Below are 19,933 nucleotides of genomic sequence, written 5' to 3'. Positions count from 1 at the left end.
CTTATAGGAGGGCATGCACTGTTCAAAAAAGCCCCAAGATCCAGATGCCCAGAGACATCATGAGCAGTATCCCTGGGGGGTGATTAAATGAAACACTTGGAAGACAGCTGTGCTTTTTCTAACCTTCCAGGTTTTGATTTACTGGGACTGTTCATATCTAGAGCATGTTTCTCCAGAAGGCACTGTTGACCAGACCCAGGGGATAGGCAGGGGTTCCTGCTGGTCCTTCTGGCCCATGGGCAGGTCCACTTCTCTGTCCCTTCACTGCAGGGCACTCTCCCTGGAGAGCTCTGATTCCTGAATGGAGTAAAATTTGCCTCCCCAGTCCCTTCTTCCAGTGGGTGCTGGTCCCACCCTGTGGAGCAAGGCAGACGGAATGTCTTCCCTTTTCCAGAGGGTGAGACCTTAACTGTTTGAGGACTTGGCTGTGAGTCCCCATGCTGTCCACCTATATTTTTAGGCATCCCTACCTTGCCTTCTTTCAGAGTCTAGGAGCCTTAGCTTGGTTGTCTATCCAGTCCTGGCTCTGTCACTTACTGGCCATGAGACCCTGGGCAAGTGACTCAGTCTTTTTGGCATCCCAGTCTCCTTGTCTGCTGGGTAATAATCCTGCGGGGATGAACAGAGGGGGTGCCCAGTGGAGCACTGAGTGAGGTCCAGGCACAGGGTCCAATACTCAGCAGCACGTGGTGATGAGTCTTATGTTACTGCCTCCACATCTGTTTACAGCCTGGCTGGCCTCTTCTATACAGACCCCCTCTGGTAGTTGGGCATCCATCACCTCCCTTGGCCCCCATGCTGTATCTCTGTTAACACATCCTGAATTTTTGACAGCCCTAGAATACCCTAAGTTCATATTGAACTTGAGATCAACTCACCTTCCTAGATCTTTTTCAGGGGATTTGCTTTCTAACTTGGATTCTGTAATTTTTGTTTGGGCAACTATGTAAGCATCTAAAAGTAAGGTTTTCTACTTATCCTCATTCCAATTTTTTTTTTCTGTTGGGGCCGGGATGGTAGAGTTTTTCAGAATCTTGATTCAGCCACATTCTGCTGTCATCCTGAGTGGATGTTTATCTCCAGGGGTCTGTTAAAGGGCTCTGAGATGAATCAGTGAAGGAACTACTGGAGTGCCCGCAGTGGGCACCATCAGCGTCCTTGAGTCTGTTCATGCCTGCTGGTGAGAGCCTTTTCATACATTTTCAGAAATTTTATAGCCACCATGTGCTGTTTTGCATAAATTTTCAGGAATTTTGCATAGCTTTTTGATGCTGTTGGTAGCTTGACTTCAGCCAAGGTGAGTATATTTGCTCCACAGAAATGGGAAAATACAGCAAATCAGCTTCCCTCCTGCTAGCTGGTTGTTAAAACACTTAGCGTCTCCCGCAGCCTGGGATATTTACGGTTCAGATGATGAGCTGGAGAATAGAAGAGCCACCACCTCAGTGTTCACCACAGCTTTATGCACAGGCACATGTAAAGTAAGCTGTTTATATTTTTAATAAGCCCAAAGCCAAATACTCCTTCTAAATCTTTTCATTTAGGTTCTTATATTAAATAACATCAGGGAACTACAAAGGAAGGGTCACCATTTATACTGTGTTCTTGAAGTTTTCTTTTCCATACTGTTCTGGCCAAGAGCCGAAATTCAAAGGACAACATTCTGTTCACTTTCCCCAGCATTCCTGTTTGTTTTTCCAGATGTCATCTGAAACTCCCCTCTCACGAAAAGCCACCTGACATTTGATCACAGTGAAGCATGGTGGCACTAGCTTGGACCCTACTACCTACCCTGTTATAACACTCGAAATGCCAGGTTCTCCCAAGGCTCAGGCTGTAGAGAGGTGGCATTTCTCTAAGTTACATAGATTCCATTGCTAATAAGCTACCTTAAAGAGCTGAAGAAAGACCACTGTGCTTCCAGATAATTTTTAAAGGAGTGTTCCCTGAGATTTACTCTTTATCCTTGGCCATATTTCGTGCTGAGATAGACATACTTTACATAATTCTCTTTATGAGTTCAGTAATATTCTATGTTTGGTTCAAAGCTGCACATAGAGGTTAGGATCAGTCCAGCGACCCAGTCAGGGCCCATTACTTAGGCCAGTTAGCTCCTGAAATGAAGTTGCTTTATTTTCAAGGTGTTAGGTTTTCCCTGAAGGACTGGAATTTATCTGTGAGTCCTTCCCTGCTTTCTTTCTTGGAGGACATATATCAAGGAGCTCTGGCTGAGCAGCTAATATACAAAAGTGGGGAGTTGCAAGTCCCTTCTATAGTAAGTTGCCATCTAGTGAAGGGTGGGTAACTGGTTGAATTACACACAAAGCTGTTCCATAGTGGAAGTTCTCCTAGAGCAGCCGTATAGGGAGGTTTGGAGCATGAGACATACCGTGCATGGAATGCTATAGCCCTTCCCTTGCTAATCTCCCTCACCTTTGCTTCCCAGATCTATATGGTGGGGATAATTGTAGTACTCACATGTTAGGGATGCTGCAGAAATTTTTGCCTGACAATTAGTAATTCATCAAGGTTAGCCATCATTATGATTATTCCATAACCATTGTTATTGTTAAGTATGAACAAGATATTTTTTAAAAAGAGAGAGAGCACATGCAGGAGGAGGGGCAGAGGGAGAGAGAAACTCTAACCAGACTCCATGCTGAGCACAGGGCCCCAATGTGGGGCTTGATCTCACGACCCTGAGATCATGACCTGAGCCAAAACCAAGAGTTGGACACTTAACCGACTGTGCCACCTAGATGCCCCTGAACAAGGCATTTTGAATACATGGAGGCAGACGTGGTCATCCCTCCCTCTTTCCCTGGATATCAGGGAATGTATCACAGCAGAAGTGATACTTAGGATGCCTTGGTAGATGTCAACTCTGTTGGATGGTGAAAATAGGGAGCCAAAGACCTAGAGCACGGACTGTCTCCCCATGCTAGATCCAGGGGTCTGGGGGAGGGGAGAAAGGCCAAGACCAGATGGCCTTCCAGTGCCTGGGCTGTCAGGAATATGCTCACAATGAACATGGAACATAACATGGTTTTATTCCTAAGCATACTTTGAGACCCACACCCCTGCCTGGTCCTTATCTTGCAGACTCCATGATTCAGAGCTGAGGGCAGCTTGGGTGCAATATCTCCTCTTCCTTTCTGGGCCCTTCCCAAGTTCCCACTTAGCCTTCTGCGCATTCAAATTAAAGGTAGGCCCAGGTCCAACACACTGCACAGGCTGCATGAGATGGAAGAGAGAAGACTGCCACTTACCCCTGAGGGGGCTTCTGGAGAGCTGGTGATGCTCTTACCTGAGCTCAGGGCTGGTTAAACAGGAGTGTGATTTGTGAGAGTGCATTGTAGGATATATTTAAGAAATGCATGCTTTTTGTACATGTATTATACCTTGACTCCATCCCCCCAGCACCTGCCAACTCATCTGTTCTAGGAGGAGAAAGGGAAGTGGTGTCTATCTTAGTCATTTCAGGCTGTCATAGCAAAATACCACCGACTGGGCAGCTTAAACAGCAGACATTGATTTCTCACAGTTATGGAGGCTGGAAGTCCCATATCGAAGTGCCGGCCAATTTGGTTCCTTAAAGGGCTCTCTTCCTGGATTGCAGATGGCTGTCTTCCTTCTGTATCCTTGAATGGTGGAGGGAGATCATCTCTCTTGTGTCCCTTATTATAAGGGCCCTAACCTCAGTCGTGAGTCTTCCACCTTCCCTCCTAATGCCATCACAGTGAGGGTTAGGGCTTCAACCTATGAATTATGGGGATAAGGGGACACATTCAGCCCATATCAGCTCTCAGCACAGGGAACAGTGTGACATAAAAGAGAAGGGCAGGGCCAATGAGGTGTCCTCAGTCAATGCTGTGTTTCTAGAGGGAAGATAGAGACCATCTCATTAAATTGACAATAGGAAAAAAACTGAGGCTGACCTGGAGAGCACCTTTCTGCACTGGGTGGAAAATTTGTCCCAATGTACAGAAGCCTGCATATTTATTAATATCCTAATTTATTAATACTGCTAATTTATTAATTATGTTTGTGGAAAAAGTACATTCTGGATAATGTTGCTTTCAAGAAATAATGGGCTTGTGTGGTCTGTTTAGACAGCTGACAGCATTGCTGAGAGCAAATATTGTGGATGTTGTTCAGAAGCTTTGTATGGGATGGATAATTTTTAAAACTTTTTCATCCTTCAGAATATGGTCATTCCCACCATCTCCCCACAAGCTTTGTTTCCAAGTTATCTGTTATGTTAAAAATTAGCTGCCTGTTAGAAAGCACTGGAAGTGCTTTGTTTTAAGTACAGAGAATTATGTTCAGTGCCTCACAGTCATTCTGTCTCATTCTTGACTGTGTCAATCGAGGGAGCTACTGAAAGTGTTCACCAGGGTCCGGAAATGATGAATCTTCATCCACATGAGACAGGCATCAAGCAGGTCCCAGTCTGTGGGGTCATGCCAGCATCTTTGGTATGTTGGCAATGGCATTCGTGCCCCATCAGGGTCTGAGGGCATGTGCAGAGGGGGCTCACCTACACTTGCACATTTGACCAGGTGCCACTGGGATTGAAGATCGCCTGCAGGATGGAGTCCCAGAAACCATTGCTAAATTGCGTCAAGCAGGCCTGCAGATTTGGGTTCTCACTGGTGACAAACAAGAAACAGCCATTAACATTGCATATGCCTGCAAACTGCTGGACCATGATGAGGAAGTCATCACCCTGAATGCTGAATCCCAGGTATGTAGGTTTCCAGAAGCCATGCTCTGCCTGGGGCAGCTTCATACCCACCTAGCCCCCACAGCAACAGGAATGCCTTCCATTTCTTTGCCCTCTACCTCTGTGTTTGCACCTGTGTTGGGTTTCTTACATGTTCTTGTCATTGCCTAGGAAGATTTGGGATTTGATGGGATTTCTTAATTTCCGAGGGATGCATCCCTGGACTTTATTAATGCAAAATTCAACCTGCTTTTTCCTGACCTATTCATGTCAACAATATTGGAAAATTGTTTCATGAGGTCACACAAGTCAGCGAACCAGTCCATTCAGCATTGATGTACTCAGGATGGGATGGGTTGTCTGGGGCATGCCCGCTGGGCACTTAGAGTTTTCATCCAGTCACATTTATCTATTTAAATCTTCAAGTATGTAGGGAGTATCTACTTCTCATAAACCTGGCCTGGACTCTGATTCCTTGAGTGAATTCCCACTTGAAACATCTTTTTGAGCTGTATGATGAGGTCTGATTCATCAACTTTTTCTCTTATGGATTATCATTTAGCTGTTACATTTAAGATGTGCCTAGCCACAAAGATTTCTCCTGTATATTGTTCCAAAAGTTTTGTAGTTTATTGTTGCACCTTTAGACACATTCCATTTTGTGTGGAATTTTGTATAAGGTCAAACTTCATTCTTCTGCATGTAGCTGACTAATGCAGCACCATTTGTTGAAAAGTTTTTTTCCACTAAATTGTCTTTACACTTTCATGTAAAATCAGTTGGTCATGATTTTTAGGGTCTATTTCTGGACATTCTGTTCTGTTGCACTGGCCTGTGTGTCTGTCCCTTCACCAGTATCATGCTGCCCTATGGGTTTTTTTTTAGAAGTCTTTATATTGGTATTTTTTTTCCCTGATTATTCTTTCTGTTTTCAGTTCTTCCATTCCCTTTCCCCCCTTCCCTTGGGTTACTTAAAGTATCTTTTAGTATTCCATTTTTTTCTTTTTTTTTTTTTTTTGCATTTTATTTTTTTTATTAAGTTATGTTAATCACCATACATCATTATTTTTGATGTAGTGTTCCATGACTCATTGTTTGTGCATAACACTCAGTGCTCCATGCAGAACATGCCATCTTTAATACCCATCACCAGGCTAACCCATCCTCCTACCCCCCTCGCCTCTAGAACCCTCAGTTTGTTTTTCAGAGTCCATCATCTCTCATGGTTTGTCTCCCCCTCCGATTTCCCCCCTTTCATTCTTCCCCTCCTGCTATCTTCTTTTTTTTTCTTTTCTTAACATATATTGCATTATTTGTTTCAGAGGTACAGATCTGTGATTCAACAGTCTTGCACAATTCACAGTGCTCACCATAGCAGTACCCTCCCCAATGTCTACCACCCAGCCACCTCATCCCTCCCACCCCGCCCCGCACTCCAGCAACCCTCAGTTTGTTTCCTGAGATTAAGAATCTCAGACATCCCTGCCATGTTCCTGACCTTAGGGGGAAAGCTCTCAGTTTTTCCCCATTGAGAATGATACTCGCTGTAGGTTTTTCATCCATGGCTTTTATGATATTGAGGTATGTACCCTCTATGCCTATACTCTGAAGAGTTTTGATCAAGAAAGGATGCTGTACTTTGCCAGATGCTTTTTCTGCATCTATTGAGAGGATCATATGATTCTTGTTTTTTTTTTTGTTAATGTATTGTATCACGTTGATTGATTTGCGGATGTTGAACCAACCTTGCAGCCCAAGGATAAATCCCACTTAGTCATGGTGAATAATCCTTTTAATGTACTGTTGGATCCTATTGGCTAGTATTTTGGTGAGAATTTTTGCATCCATGTTCATCCAGGATATTGGTCTGTAATTCTCCTTTTTGATGGGGTCTTTGTCTGGTTTGGGGTTCAAGGTAATGGTGGCCTCATAAAATTAGTTTGGAAGTTTTCCTTCCATTTCTATTTTTTGGAACAGTTTCAGAAGAATAGGTATTAATTCTTCTTGAAATGTTTGGTAGAATTCCCCTGGGAAGCCATCTGCCCCTGGGCTCTTGTTTGTTGGAAGATTTTTGATGACTGCTTCAATTTCCGTCGTGGTTATAGGTCTGTTCAGGTTTTCTATTTCTTCCTGGTTCAGTTTTGGTAGTCGATATATCTCTAGGAATGCATTCATTTCTTCCAGGTTATCTAATTTGCTGGCATAGAGTTGCTCATAATATGTTCTTATAATTGTTTGTATTTCTTTGGTGTTGGTTGTGATCTCTCCTCTTTCATTCATGATTTTGTTGATTTGGGTCATTTCTCTTTCCTTTTTGATAAGTCTGGCCAGGGGTTTATCAAACTTGTTAATTCTTTCAAAGAACCAGCTCCTAGTTTCATTGATCTGTTCTACTGTTCTTTTGGTTTCTATTTCATTGATTTCTGCTCTGATCTTTATTATTTCTTTTCTCCTGCTGGGTTTAGGCTTTATTTGCTATTCTTTCTCCAGCTCCTTTAGGTGTAGGGTTAGGTTGTGTATTTGAGACCTTTCTTGTTTCTTGAGAAAGCCTTGTATTGCTACTATATACTTTCCTCTTAGGATGGCCTTTGCTGCATCCCAAAGATTTTGAACAGTTGTGTTTTCATTTTCATTGGTTTCCATGAATTTTTATAGTTCTTCTTTAATTTCCTGGTTGACCCATTCATTCTTTAGTAGGATGCTCTTTAGCCTCCATGTATTTCAGTTCTTTCCAACTTTCTCTTGTGATTGAGTTCTAGTTTCAAAGCATTGTGGTCTGAAAAAATGCAGGGAATGATCCCAATCTTTTGGTACCAGTTGAGACCTGATTTGTGACCTAGGATGTGATGTATTCTGGAGAATGTTCCATGGGCACTAGAGAAGAATGTGTATTCCGTTGCTTTGGGATGGAATGTTCTGAATATATCTGTGAAGTCCATTTGGTCCAGTGTGTCATTTAAAGTCTTTATTTCCTTGTTGATCTTTTGCTTAGAGGATCTGTCCATTTCAGTGAGGGGGGTGTTAAAGTCCCCCACTATTATTGTATTGTTGTCGATGTGTTTCTTTGCTTTTGTTATTAATTGCCTTATATAATTGGCTGATCCCATGTTAGGGGCATAGATATTTACAAGTGTTAATATCTTCTTGTTGGATAGACCCTTTAAGTAGGATATAGTGTCCTTCCTCATCTCTTATTACAGTCTTTGGTTTAAAATCTAATTTGTCTGATATAAGGATTGCCACCTCAGCTTTCTTTTGGTGTCCATTAGCATGGTAAATGGTTTTCTACCCCCTTACTTTCAATCTGGGGGTGTCTTTGGGTCTAAAATGATTCTCTCGCAGACAGCATATCAATGGGTCTTGTTTTTTTATCCAATCTGATAGCCTGTGTCTTTTGATTGGGGCATTTAGCCCATTTACATTCAGGGTAACTATTGAAAGATAGGAATTTAGTGCCATTGTATTGCCTGTAAGGTGACTGTTACTGTATATTGTCTGTGTTCCTTTCTGGTCTATGTTGCTTTTAGGCTCTCTCTTTGCTTAGAGGACCCCTTTCAAGATTTCTTGTAGGGCTGGTTTTGTGTTTGCAAATTCCTTTAGTTTTTGTTTGTCCTGGAAGCTTTTTATCTCTCCTTCTATTTTCAATGACAGCCTAGCTGGATATAGTATTCTTGGCTGCATATTTTTCTCGTTTAGTGCTCTGAATATATCATGCCAGTCCTTTCTGGCCTGCCAGGTCTCTGTGGATAGGTCTGTTGCCAATCTAATGTTTCTACCATTGAAGGTTACAGATCTCTTCTCCCGAGCTGCTTTCAGGATTTTCTGTTTGTCTCTGAGACTCATAAGTTTTACTATTAGATGTAGGGGTGTTGACCTATTTTTATTGATTTTTAGGGGGGTTCTCTGTGCCTCCTGGATTTTGATGCTTGTTTCCTTCCCCAAATTAGGGAAGTTCTCTGCTATAATTTGCTCCAATATACCTTCTGCCCCCCTCTCTCTTTCTTCTTCTGGGATCCCAATTATTCTAATGTTGTTTCGTCTTATGGTATCACTAATCTCTTGAATTCTGCCCTCATGATCCAGTAGTTGTTTATCTCTCTTTTTCTCAGCTTCTTTATTTTCCATCATTTGGTCTTCTATATGACTGATTCTTTCTTCTGCCTCATTTATCCTAGCAGTTAGCACCCCCATTTTTGATTGCATCTCGTTAATAGCCTTTTTGATTTCAACTTGGTTAGGTTTTAGTTCTTTTATTTCTCCAGATAGGGTTTCTCTAATATCTTCCATGCTTTTTTCAAGCCCAGCTAGTATCTTTAAAATCATTATTCTGAACTCTGGGTCCTACATCGTACTAATGTCTGTATTGAGTAGGTCCCTGGCAGTCGGTACTACCTCTTGTTCTTTTTGTTGAGGTGATTTTTTCCATCTTGTCCTTCTGTCCAGAGGAGAATAGATGAATGAGAGAACAAAATGCTAACCGGGTAAAACGTCCCCAGAAAATATACTCTAAACAAATCAGAAAAGACCTGAAGCCTGGGGAAAAGAAAGAGAAAGAAAGAAAAAAGAAAAAAAAAGAAAATGAAAAAGATAAAAACAAAAACAGAACAAAACAAGAAAAAAACAGAATATGATCAAATATGATCAGGCTGGTGGATAGATCAGTGCCACACACTAGATTTTGGGTGTATTTTGGTCTGTTAGAAGAAAGTGCCTCCCAAAATTTTAAAGAAAAAAAAACTTATATATGTACAAAAATAAGGGTTGATACAATGAAGGGATGGAGTATGACTGTAAAGATGAAAATTATAAAAAAATGTTGTAAAGGAATTGATAAGTTGTCTGAAAAAAGAAAGAAGAGGATTTAAAAAAAAAAGAAAAAAAGATAATGTGATCAGGCAGGAGACTAGAACAAAGCCATACACTAGAGATTTAGGGTATATTTTGATCTGTTAGAAGAAACTGTATCTCAAAATTTTAAAGAGAGAACAACTTATATATATATGCCAAAAATACGGGTAACTAGTATGCAGGGATAGAATATGACTCTAAAAATGAAAAATAAAAATGTTTTTTTAAAGTAGGGATTGATAAGATGTTGGTTGAAAAAGGGAAAAAGAAAAATTTTTTAAAAAGCAATTAAAAAAATAATAACAACTTTGAAAGACTAAAGAATCATGGTAAAAAAGCCATGAATTCTATGTGCAGTATTCCCCTAGCGCTGGAGTTCTGCTGTTCTCATTGATCGGTAAACTTGGTCTTGGCTGGCTGTTCTCGCTGATCTTCTGGGGGAGGGGCCTGTTGCCGTGGTTCCCAAAAGTCTTTGCCGGAGGCAGAATTGCCCCGCCCTTGCCTGGTCCTGGCTAAGTAATCTGCTCGGGTTTGCTCTCGGGAGCTTTTGTTCCCTACAAGCTTTCCGTACAGCTTTGGAGGACAAGAGTGAAAATGGCGGCCTCCCAATCTCCGCCCCGGAGGAGCCGAGAACTCGGGGTCCCGCTCCTCAGTGCGCCCCCAGAGAAAAGCAGTCAGTCACTCCCGTCTCCCCGGTCTCCGGCCGCACTCTGTGCTCACCTGACCTGTGACCTAGCGTTTCTATCTCTGGCACCCGACCCCGTGTGGAGTCTCCAAACCCAGCAGATCCCTGCGGTGCGCTCCCGCGCCGCTCTTCCGGGGGAAGAAGGTGAGTCTCCCCGGATCTGCCGCTTGTTGGGTCCCTGCTGGAGAAGCAGTGGCCCGACTGTGCCACGGATCACGGTTTATGACAACCCCGAGCTGAGAGCCTGCGCCTGGGCTCCGTCTCTGCAGCTGGCTTCCCCGCTCTGATACCTGGGAGCTCTGCGGCACTCAGGCACCCCCAGTCTTTCTGTGACTCCGAGAGTCCTGAGACCATACTGTCCCGCGAGCGTTCCACCCCCCGGCTTAGCCACTGGAGCGACGTCCCTCAGTGGAGCCGGCTTCTAAAAGTTCCGATTTTGTGCTCCGTGGTTCTATCACTTGCCAGAAGCGGCCGACAGAGGACCCCTCCACCGCCATCTATCCTCCCGAATATCGCCTCGGATTCACTTCTCCGCACGTCCTACCTTCCAGAAAGTGGTCACTTTTCTGTTCAGAGAGTTGTTGCTATTCTTTTCTTCAATCTCCTGTTGAGTTTGTAGGTGTTCAGAATGGTTTGATCCCTATCTAGCTTCATTCCTGGGACCAGACGAAATCCAGGTCTCCTACTCCTCCACCATCTTGCTCCGCCCTAGTATTCTGTTTTAATGTGTCTCTTTTCTTTGAAAATATCACTTCACTTGGGTTTTTAGCTTCTTCTTTTTTTAAAAAAGATTACAATATGCATACTTAAGTCATCATACAAAATACAATCAGTATTTTGCTACTTTGAGTGGAATGAAGAAGTCTCACTCCATGTCTCCCTTTACCCCTTTACGTTGTAGGTGTCTTCTATATGAAAGCAACAGAGATTGAAATCCTTGTCAGATAATAATTTTTACTTTCAATCAAAAAGCATATTTTAAAGAAGTCTAAAGGAAAAGAATAGCCCATTTTATTTACGTGAATATTGACAATTTCTGTCACACTTATTTCATCCCCGGTGTTACAAGTGTCCTTGTGGCATTTTTTTTCCCTCTTGTCTGAAGAACTTCCTTCAGCAATTCTTTTAGACTAGGTCTACTGGCAACAGATTCTCTTTTCTTTATCAGAGAATGCCTTTATTTCACCATGGTTTCTAGGCAAAGTCAAGAGTCATCCAAATCTATAGCTAATGCATCATTTTTATCTGGATGTTTTGATTTTGGGTTGGTTTTGTTTTTTTGCCTTTAGTTTAAGCAGTTTGACTATGGTGTGTTTGGGCACAGATTTTTTTAGATTGATACTCTGGGTTTTGCTGAGCTGCTTGAATCTGTGGGGTTATGTCTTTCACTAAATTTGGCAAATTTTTAGCCATTATTTATTTCTTCAGACACTTATTTTGTGCTGCAATTGCCCCTTTTCTTCTGGAAGACTGATGACGTGAATGTCAGGTCTTCTGGTTTGCCTCAAGGCTCGCTGAGGCTCTCTTCATTTTTTCAATTTTTCTTTCTCTCTTGGTCAAATTGGTTAATTTCTGTTGATCTTTGAGTTCACTGACTTTTTCTTCTGTTATCTCCATTCTGCTATTGGGACATTTAGTGATGTTTTAAAAAATAAACTTTATATATACAGTAGTTTTAAATTTACAGAAAAATTGCAAAGATAGTATTGAGAGTTCCCATATAATCTACACCATAATATTCCTATTATTAACATCTTTACCATAATCAATGAACCAATGTTGACATATTATTACTTACTAAAATCTATACTTAGGGTGCCTGGGTGGCCCAGTAGGTTAAAAGTCTGACTCTTGATTTTGGCTCAGGTCTTGATCTCAGGGTTGTGAGATCAAGCCCCACATCAGGCTCTGTGCTGGGCCTGGAGCCTGCTTGAGATTCTCTCTCTCCCTCTGCCTCTCCCCCACCTCTAAATAGGAATAATAATAATAAATAAAATAAAATCTATGCTATATTCAAATTGTCTTAATTTTTACCTAATGCCCTTTTTGTGTTCCAGGATCTCACACAGAATATCACATTACATTTAACTGTCATGTTTCCTTGGGCTCTTATTGGCTGTAGCAGTTTCTTAAATTTTGTTTTTGATGACTTGACAGTACTGGCCAGTTATTTTGAAGAATACCATTATATGGGGATTTGTCTGGTGTTTTTCTCATGACTAGAATAGAGTTATGAGTTTAGGGGAAGAGCTCCATAGACCTAAAGTGCCATTTTCAACATTTTTATCACATCATATTAAAGGTACATTCTATCAACATGACTTATCACTGTTGATTTTATGTTTGTCAGCTTTCTCCAATTATTTTTATCCCTTTCCATTATTGTACTCTTTGGAAGGAAGTGACTATGCACAGTTTACACTCAGCGTGTGGAGTTCTATTTCCCCTCCTTGAGGACAGAGTATCTACATAAATTATTTAGAATCCAACGAGCTTCTTATTTTAGTTAAGGTGTTTTTTTGGTTCTAAAATTTCTGTTGGTTCTTCTTTGTATCTTGTTTTTTTCCTGAGACTCTCTTTCTATCCATTTCTAGAATGTTCACTCTTAATAGAGCATTTTCATAATAGCTGTTTGAGTCTTTCTCAAATAATTCTGCTATCTGTGTCATCTTCTCTTTGGCTTTTTTCACATGCATTGAGAATTTCCTGCTTCTTTGTATGCTGATGCATTTTGGGTTGTATTTTGGGCATTTTGAATGACACTGGTTATTTTAAAATCTGTGGAGAATGTAGATATATTTTAGGCAGGTAATCAGTCCTCTTAGATTCAGGCTGCAAGCTCTGAACAGCCTCTGGATGGTGGTTTCTATGTCAATTTTGTGTAGCCTTTGCCAAGCTGTTAGACTCTATCTCACATTTTTGCCACCCCTTAATAAAAGTTGGGAACTTGGGTGGCAGTCTATCCCAAGTTCAATTCTCAAATGTCTTTGTTATGCCATTTAGGATTGTCTATGTGTGCACGGCTTGTGGGTAGTTCAGGAATTAATAAACCATGCTATGGGGTCAGCTGGCCAAGCTCTTCCATCTTCACAACTTTTTCCAGTACTTTCTGGTTCTCTGGGACTCCCCTTTCCAGTCCTCTGGCCAGAAAGCTGGGGTTTGAGTTCCCTTGCTCTACTTCGTACTTCTGCACCGACACCTCCATCCAAGGCCAAGTGGTGGTAGGACAGAGAGAAAAAGGCAGAAGTTATCTTGCCACCACAGGACCACAGTCTTCGGCAGCAGATGGTCCTGCTGCCACCAGAGCAAAATTGCCTGGGGTTGGGTTCAAGAGAATAGAGAAAAAGATTTAAAAAAATGGGATTTCCTCTATTTTCTCTGAGCATTGGGAGTTCTCTTTTCCACTCCTCCAGCTAGAACAGGAGGGCTTCTCCTGGAACTCTCTCTGTCCCTGCCTTGACACCCACTTCCAGGTTCTGTGATGCTTGAGTACAGAGCAGGCCCTACCAGAGGGAAAATGGAAAACTCACCCACCTGTCCAGTGTACTTAGAATGCTGGTCTTCCTCCCCAATGCAACAGCTGCTATTTATTTTCAAAGTCCTCAAACAGTTGCCCTATGAATTCTCTTTGGCTGCTATAGCTGCACTCAGTTGGGGAGCCAGGGTGGATGTGCTCACTCCAGTTTACCTTAGCAGTTCTTGGTGCTAGCATGAGGGAACTCATGGTGTTGTAGAATGAGATCTCACATCCTTTTCCAGCCCTGCCTCAGTTACTACCACTCCCAACCCCACCCTGGAAGCAAATCTTTCCCTCTTCATATCCTGTAACACTTTGCGCATCCTAGTCTGTGACTTACTGTGATCCTGTGTATGTTCAGCCCCTGCCATTTGTTCAAGGGCCAGTAACTGTGTCTTCTCAGTCTTCCTTTTTCTTGTCTCACTTTTCGACATACAAAAGGTCCTCAATAAGCACTTATGGAACACAACTGGATTTCCAGGGTGCATTGCAGGAAATTGGTTGCTTACCCAGTGGGCTCACTGTCCACAGAGGGCCAAGAACTACTTGCCTTCCCTGGAGTGTGTTTATTCCTAGAAACAGTCATCTCTCTTATGTCCCATGACCCCTTGGCTTCCCCAATAAGTTTTCCTATTCTTTATGGAATTCAGGTAGTTTTAGAAGGACATTGCCAATAAAAGCCTCAATAATTCTGCTTTTTAAAAAAATTATTTCCCTGGTCAACTGGAGAGCTTAGGGAAACACTGATAATTACACTTCTTTAGAGAATAATCATCATAAAGACTTTTAAAAGGCTTTGTACCTCACAAGCAAGCAAGAATGGCTGAGTAAAGGCCTCAGAGAAGCATGGAGAAGTGCATGTAAGACTCCCTCAGCCTAACCTTAAGCCAGCAGTTTAGCCACAGTACAGTCAGGCCTTACAAAGTGAAGATGTGCTCATCTAATCTCCACACAGTATAATGGGCAATGAAGTGGAGTCTTATCAAAACCCTAGACAAGCTCATCCTCTTCAATGTGGAGAGTCGTCATCCTCAACTAACTGCTCTTCTGGACAGAGCCTGCAGCCTGGTGCCCTTGAGATTATCAGACTGTCAGTGTCGAGGAAGGTAACCTAATCTGTGGTGCAGCTGAGTGAACTGCGCTTCCTCTCATGTCCATTTCAGGAGGCCTGTGCGGCCCTGCTAGACCAGTGCCTACACTACGTGCAGTCCAGGAGCCCCCGCAGTGCCCCCGAGAAGACCGCAGGCAACGTGAGCGTGGGGTTCTCCCCTCTCTGCCCGCCCTCCACGTCCACCACCTCTGGCCCCAGCCCGAGCCTCGTGATCGATGGGAGAAGTCTGGCCTACGCCCTTGAGAAAAACCTAGAGGACAAATTTCTCTTTCTCGCTAAGCAGTGCCGGTCAGTCCTTTGCTGTCGCTCGACACCTCTGCAGAAGAGTATGGTGGTGAAACTGGTCAGAAGCAAGCTCAAGGCCATGACCCTGGCCATAGGCAAGTATCCAGGCCAGCCAGGAAGGGCCCTACGTAAATGAGTAGCCCCCATCTTATGCAGCTACTTCCTCTGGATGCATCCAGGACTTTCCACCCCTTCTATGCTATACTGTAAGATGGGAAAACACTTCCTTGCTCTGTTTTCTATTTATAAAATCACAGCCAGTGCAAGAAAATAAGCAGCCTTTTCGAAATACAAAACATGGACTTGAAAACCATAAAATAATGTACAACAGTTATATCTATCTGTATATATATATATATATATATATATATATATATATATATAGCTGTATATAGTTATACAATGGCGATTTAAGAAGACAGAACTTACATTGTTTCTTGGGAGACAGGAAACTAGAGATCTGCTGTCCCAGGCAGCCTCTGCCACAGCAGAGCCTGGCACGCTAAGCATTATCTCAGAACACATTAAAAAGAAGGCCCTTTGAAGGTACTTCTGGTCACCATGAGCCAACTGGAGTGCAAGACTCCATAATACCTCAAGAACCCAGAGACTTGATGGTGATCAGAATCCCCATTGCCTCTTAGCCTTTGAACTTTACTGATTGTTCCAAGACAAGCATGTAATTAAATGAATCCATCATAAGCATGAGTAGTTGCTAAATCTTACAGCATTTCCTTAAGGACTGTGCATCTAATGGTGGTTTTTCCTTGCAGACTTTTGGCTTGGAGAGCCTTCTAGGGTCCTCTCCAGTGCTACCCAGTCCTCACCTACCTCCTCCCAGGGCATCATCCCCACCCACTCTGGTTGGGGGTCCAATCTCCTGCCAGGTTCAGGGACTCAGCAGCACCATCTGCTGGTGAGGGCTGGGAAAGACTGCAGGTAGCCCAGGGAAAGGGGCGATCCCCTTGACCCCCAGATACCAAAAAGTTTAGTCTCCCCAAATATAGAATCCATACCTAGGTGAGATTTGGTTCTGAAATAAAGGATCCTCACCAATAATAATTACAGTATTTTCTGCAAAGGGTTGAGACAGTCTCATCCTGCTGATGTGGGGATTGCTACCCTCTCACATGGCACACTTCATTAGGACAAAGTTGAGGCTGGTAGAGCCTGGGTCTGAGGTGGGATGGCCTTAGTGTGGTTGTCATGGAGACAGCCCTGTACATCTTGAGGGCTGAGGTAGCCACTAAGGGGAGTGAGATGAGCATAGACGTGAACACATGTTTAGTTCTGACTCCCTGGTCCAGGCTATGGGAAAGCCTCAGGGGTGGGCCCCTCCCAGGGGAGGCTGTCTCAGTCCCACCTTTGCCCTCAGGTGTCTGGAGTGTTCTTCAGAGCTCCCTTAGCAAGTGTTGTAGGTCGGTGCTGAGGAGTGTGCTGGCTGGTGCAGGCTCCTCTGAGCTCCTCTCTGTGGTGGCGTGAGGACGATGCCCCCGGTAAGGCTGGTGTAACACATGAATGAATAAACCACATTTTCACAGCCTGGTCAGTGCCTGGGTCAGCCATGGAATCACTGGTCTATGGTATTAATTAAAACAACAACAACAGAAAAATGGAGGTAAAGTCTTAGTTGGTTAGAAAGAAAAGAAAAAACAAAATAGAATCTCAAAAGGGAAAGGGAAAGTAATGACCCATCAGAACTTTAGCTCATTTCTTTGACCATGAGTGAAAGCACTGATGGCACCTAGTCCCAGGGGTCCAGGAGTTAATAACATAGAGAACACGCCATATCTCACTTTGATTGGGACATTCTGAGAAAAGCTGCAGAGATTGTTAATGACTTCACAGAACTTCAATTTCACAAATACTGACTGATCACTCATGTTGGGCCCAGTGCAAAAAAAAGAACAGAAAAATCATAGGACAGAGACATCCTATAGCCATTTTATGAATCACTCTGACTTGTATATCTGCACTTTTTGCATATTTGAAACTTGGGAGGTACTCTGTGATTTGGGCCCTTCTGCTGTCCTATTCCTGAGTGACAATGACTTTAAGTCTCTGCTTGCTTTTCCCCGAAGGTGATGAGATCTCTGACCTATGTCTTATGTTCTTAACCATTTTCTATCAGCAGCTTGACTGAATAAATAGAAGTTTTTCTTTATCACATCTTTAGAGGGCCCAAAGGTAAGCACATAGCTAATAAGCTAGCTGGTAATCAGTGTACAAAAAGAACTCTAGAGTTTGCTGGGCAGAATTTACCATCCTTTGTTCAGTTTAGAAAGCCGCTCGTGTGAGCATGAATTAGAATAGCCTTTACTGATATGGTCTACATGTGATAAAGGCTAGAGCTCAGTACATAATAACGATGATGATGATAGCATCTTTATTGTGCCAGACACCCTGTTAAGGGCTCTCTTTATAGGTATACGAGCCAGTAATGTAGAGTGAATACTAAACAAAGTGGTAACCATGCTAGCCGGCTTTCTGAAACATCTCTTGATGTGACTGGCAGTTCCACACCTCACACCATGTTTATTCTGACTGCTTACCCCAATTTTCCCAGGGCAGACTGTACGCTGCCTCTTCCTCACTCATCCCCAACGCCCTTTCACAAGACTCAGCTCAGTAGGGACCCCATGAAGATCCGTCAAGCCGTTTGATTCTGTGCATCTCAACTCAAACGATTATGTTTCTAGGAGATGGAGCCAATGATGTCAGCATGATCCAGGTGGCAGACGTGGGTGTGGGAATCTCAGGCCAGGAGGGCATGCAGGTAAAGACCCATCAGGGCTATCCTCTGTGACCAAGTGGCCCACTGTCGTACCTTGCCATAGGCTTTGTCCAGCAAAGCTAAAGGGTTGGCCTTCAATGCAATGTGATGCTCACCTTTTACTAAGCAGTGGTAGAAGATAAGGTACAGGTGGCTAGTTCTTCATGTTTATGAAGCAGTAAATAGCTTTGCCTAGGTCTATAAGTATATTTTTGTGAAATAAGTGGAACAGAGTGAGGCAAGGTGAGTCATCACCTTCTCTCTGGCTATTTATGGCTCATCCTTGGAAGAAAGCATGTTTTACTGTTCCATTTGAAAAAAATGACTCTGCTGTAGGACTGTTGGAATCTGGTATCACTATAAAAAATGGAATGTAGCCATCTTGACTCACATGAAAATTTATCTCTGCCTTTTTCATTTGTCACTATGTTGGTTCTTAGCATGTGATTCAGATGCTGAACAACTGAGTTAATTAAAACTAACTTTCTTCTGGATATAGTATCACAACAATTTCCAACATTTGATTAACTTTGAATCAGGACATTTTTTAACTTGGTGGAGACCTTAGAGAACAACGTATCCAGTTTCCTTCTCCTAAAAATCCAGATGTTGGTCACCATTTAGTCATTGGTTGAGTTATTCATTAATGCAATCAGTAATTATTCAGTGAACACTTGTATATGCCAGACACTTGTATGTGTCATTAATTTTCTTACCTGACATTAAAATAAAAGTAAAATGGAAAGTCCCAAGCTAGAAACACAGTAGTTCCTCTTGGCCCATCCTCAACATGTACCTTACTCTCCTCCTGCCCTCAGCTGACCCGAGTCACTGTCTTATGTTACTTCTGTGGTTTTAATTCTTCCATGAAGTGGAAAATACAGCCTAAGGTTGGACTCATCCCTGCCTTTTTTTAAAGATTTTATGTATTTATTTGACAGAGAAAGAAGAGAGCACAAGTAGGCAGAGAGGCAGGCAGAGGGCGCTGGCTCCCTGCTGAGCAGAGATACAATGCAGGGCTCCATCCCAGGACGCTGGGATCATGACCCGAGCCGAAGGCAGACACTTGACCAACTGAGTCACCCAGGCGCCCCTAATCCCTGCCTTTTAATGCCGTGTACATGGGGAGTGAATGGATGAACAAAATTGTTGGTTCATTCTAATGTTTTCATCACCATCTCCACTGTACCTGTTTCCTATAGTGAAAAGCTGACCAGGGCAGGCAGTGCCTGTAAATAACATATGCAGAGAAATGCACCAAGTAAATACATTTTGTATGAAAGACTCTCAGGTTTGTGGATGGGGAGGGGACTGAACTACCACTACTGCTCATGTCCTCAAGGCAGGGGCCAGTGCAGATGTATACTTCAAGCCATGCGAGAAATGATGGCAACAGCCAAATGATAGGGCACATACTGAGACGAAGCTTTGAGTGAGCATGACTTCCAGGTGGGATGTAGTTGGATGCTTCTGCATTTATTTAAAGCTACACTTCTAATTGAGGATACATTATGTAAGATGATGGTAAGGCCTGATACCTTTTCTCACTGTTCCAAGTGCTCAGGTTCCCAGGGAATATTTTCCCTGCTTGCATTTTAGTCAGTCCAGTAAGTAAAGGTGAGTCCTTTGGGAGATGGACTTTGTAGGATGCTGTGTTAACACGGATACTAGGGATCTGAGCAGAGCCATCAGGAATGAGTGAGGGTGTTTGGAGCTCCCCAGCTTAGCCAAGGTGTGAAGCTTATCCCAGTTTGGCCAAGGAGATCCTGCATCTCTGAGAATCTTGGTCTTCATGGGGTCATCTGGTCCACTGTGTTTATTGAGCGCCCGATGGGGCCAAACACTGAGTGGGAACTCAGGGTGTACACGGTGATCACATCTACTATCCTGGCTCTCATGGAATGTCCAGAAAAGTTGGGAAGACAGATACATATTTTAAATGTACACAAATAGTCACAATTGTAATAAATGCTATCAAAGAGAAACAC

At 42.9% G+C, this 19,933-nt stretch overlaps 1 protein-coding gene across 1 annotated transcript in view; it reads left to right on the top strand.

Moving 5' to 3' along the window:
- Positions 1-19,933, top strand: part of ATP10A (ATPase phospholipid transporting 10A (putative)) — a 198,050-nt gene that overhangs the window by 168,567 nt on the left and 9,550 nt on the right. The window contains 3 exon segments of the mRNA XM_036096087.2: positions 4,563-4,747; positions 14,940-15,267; positions 17,872-17,948. Of these exon segments, the coding sequence (XP_035951980.1) occupies positions 4,563-4,747; positions 14,940-15,267; positions 17,872-17,948 (590 nt within the window).

This window comes from Halichoerus grypus, chromosome 8 (assembly GCF_964656455.1).
Source record: "Halichoerus grypus chromosome 8, mHalGry1.hap1.1, whole genome shotgun sequence".
In the NCBI taxonomy this organism is placed as follows: domain Eukaryota; kingdom Metazoa; phylum Chordata; class Mammalia; order Carnivora; family Phocidae; genus Halichoerus; species Halichoerus grypus.
Note: the sequence above shows the minus strand (reverse complement) of the source record. Positions and strands in the feature narration are given on the sequence as shown.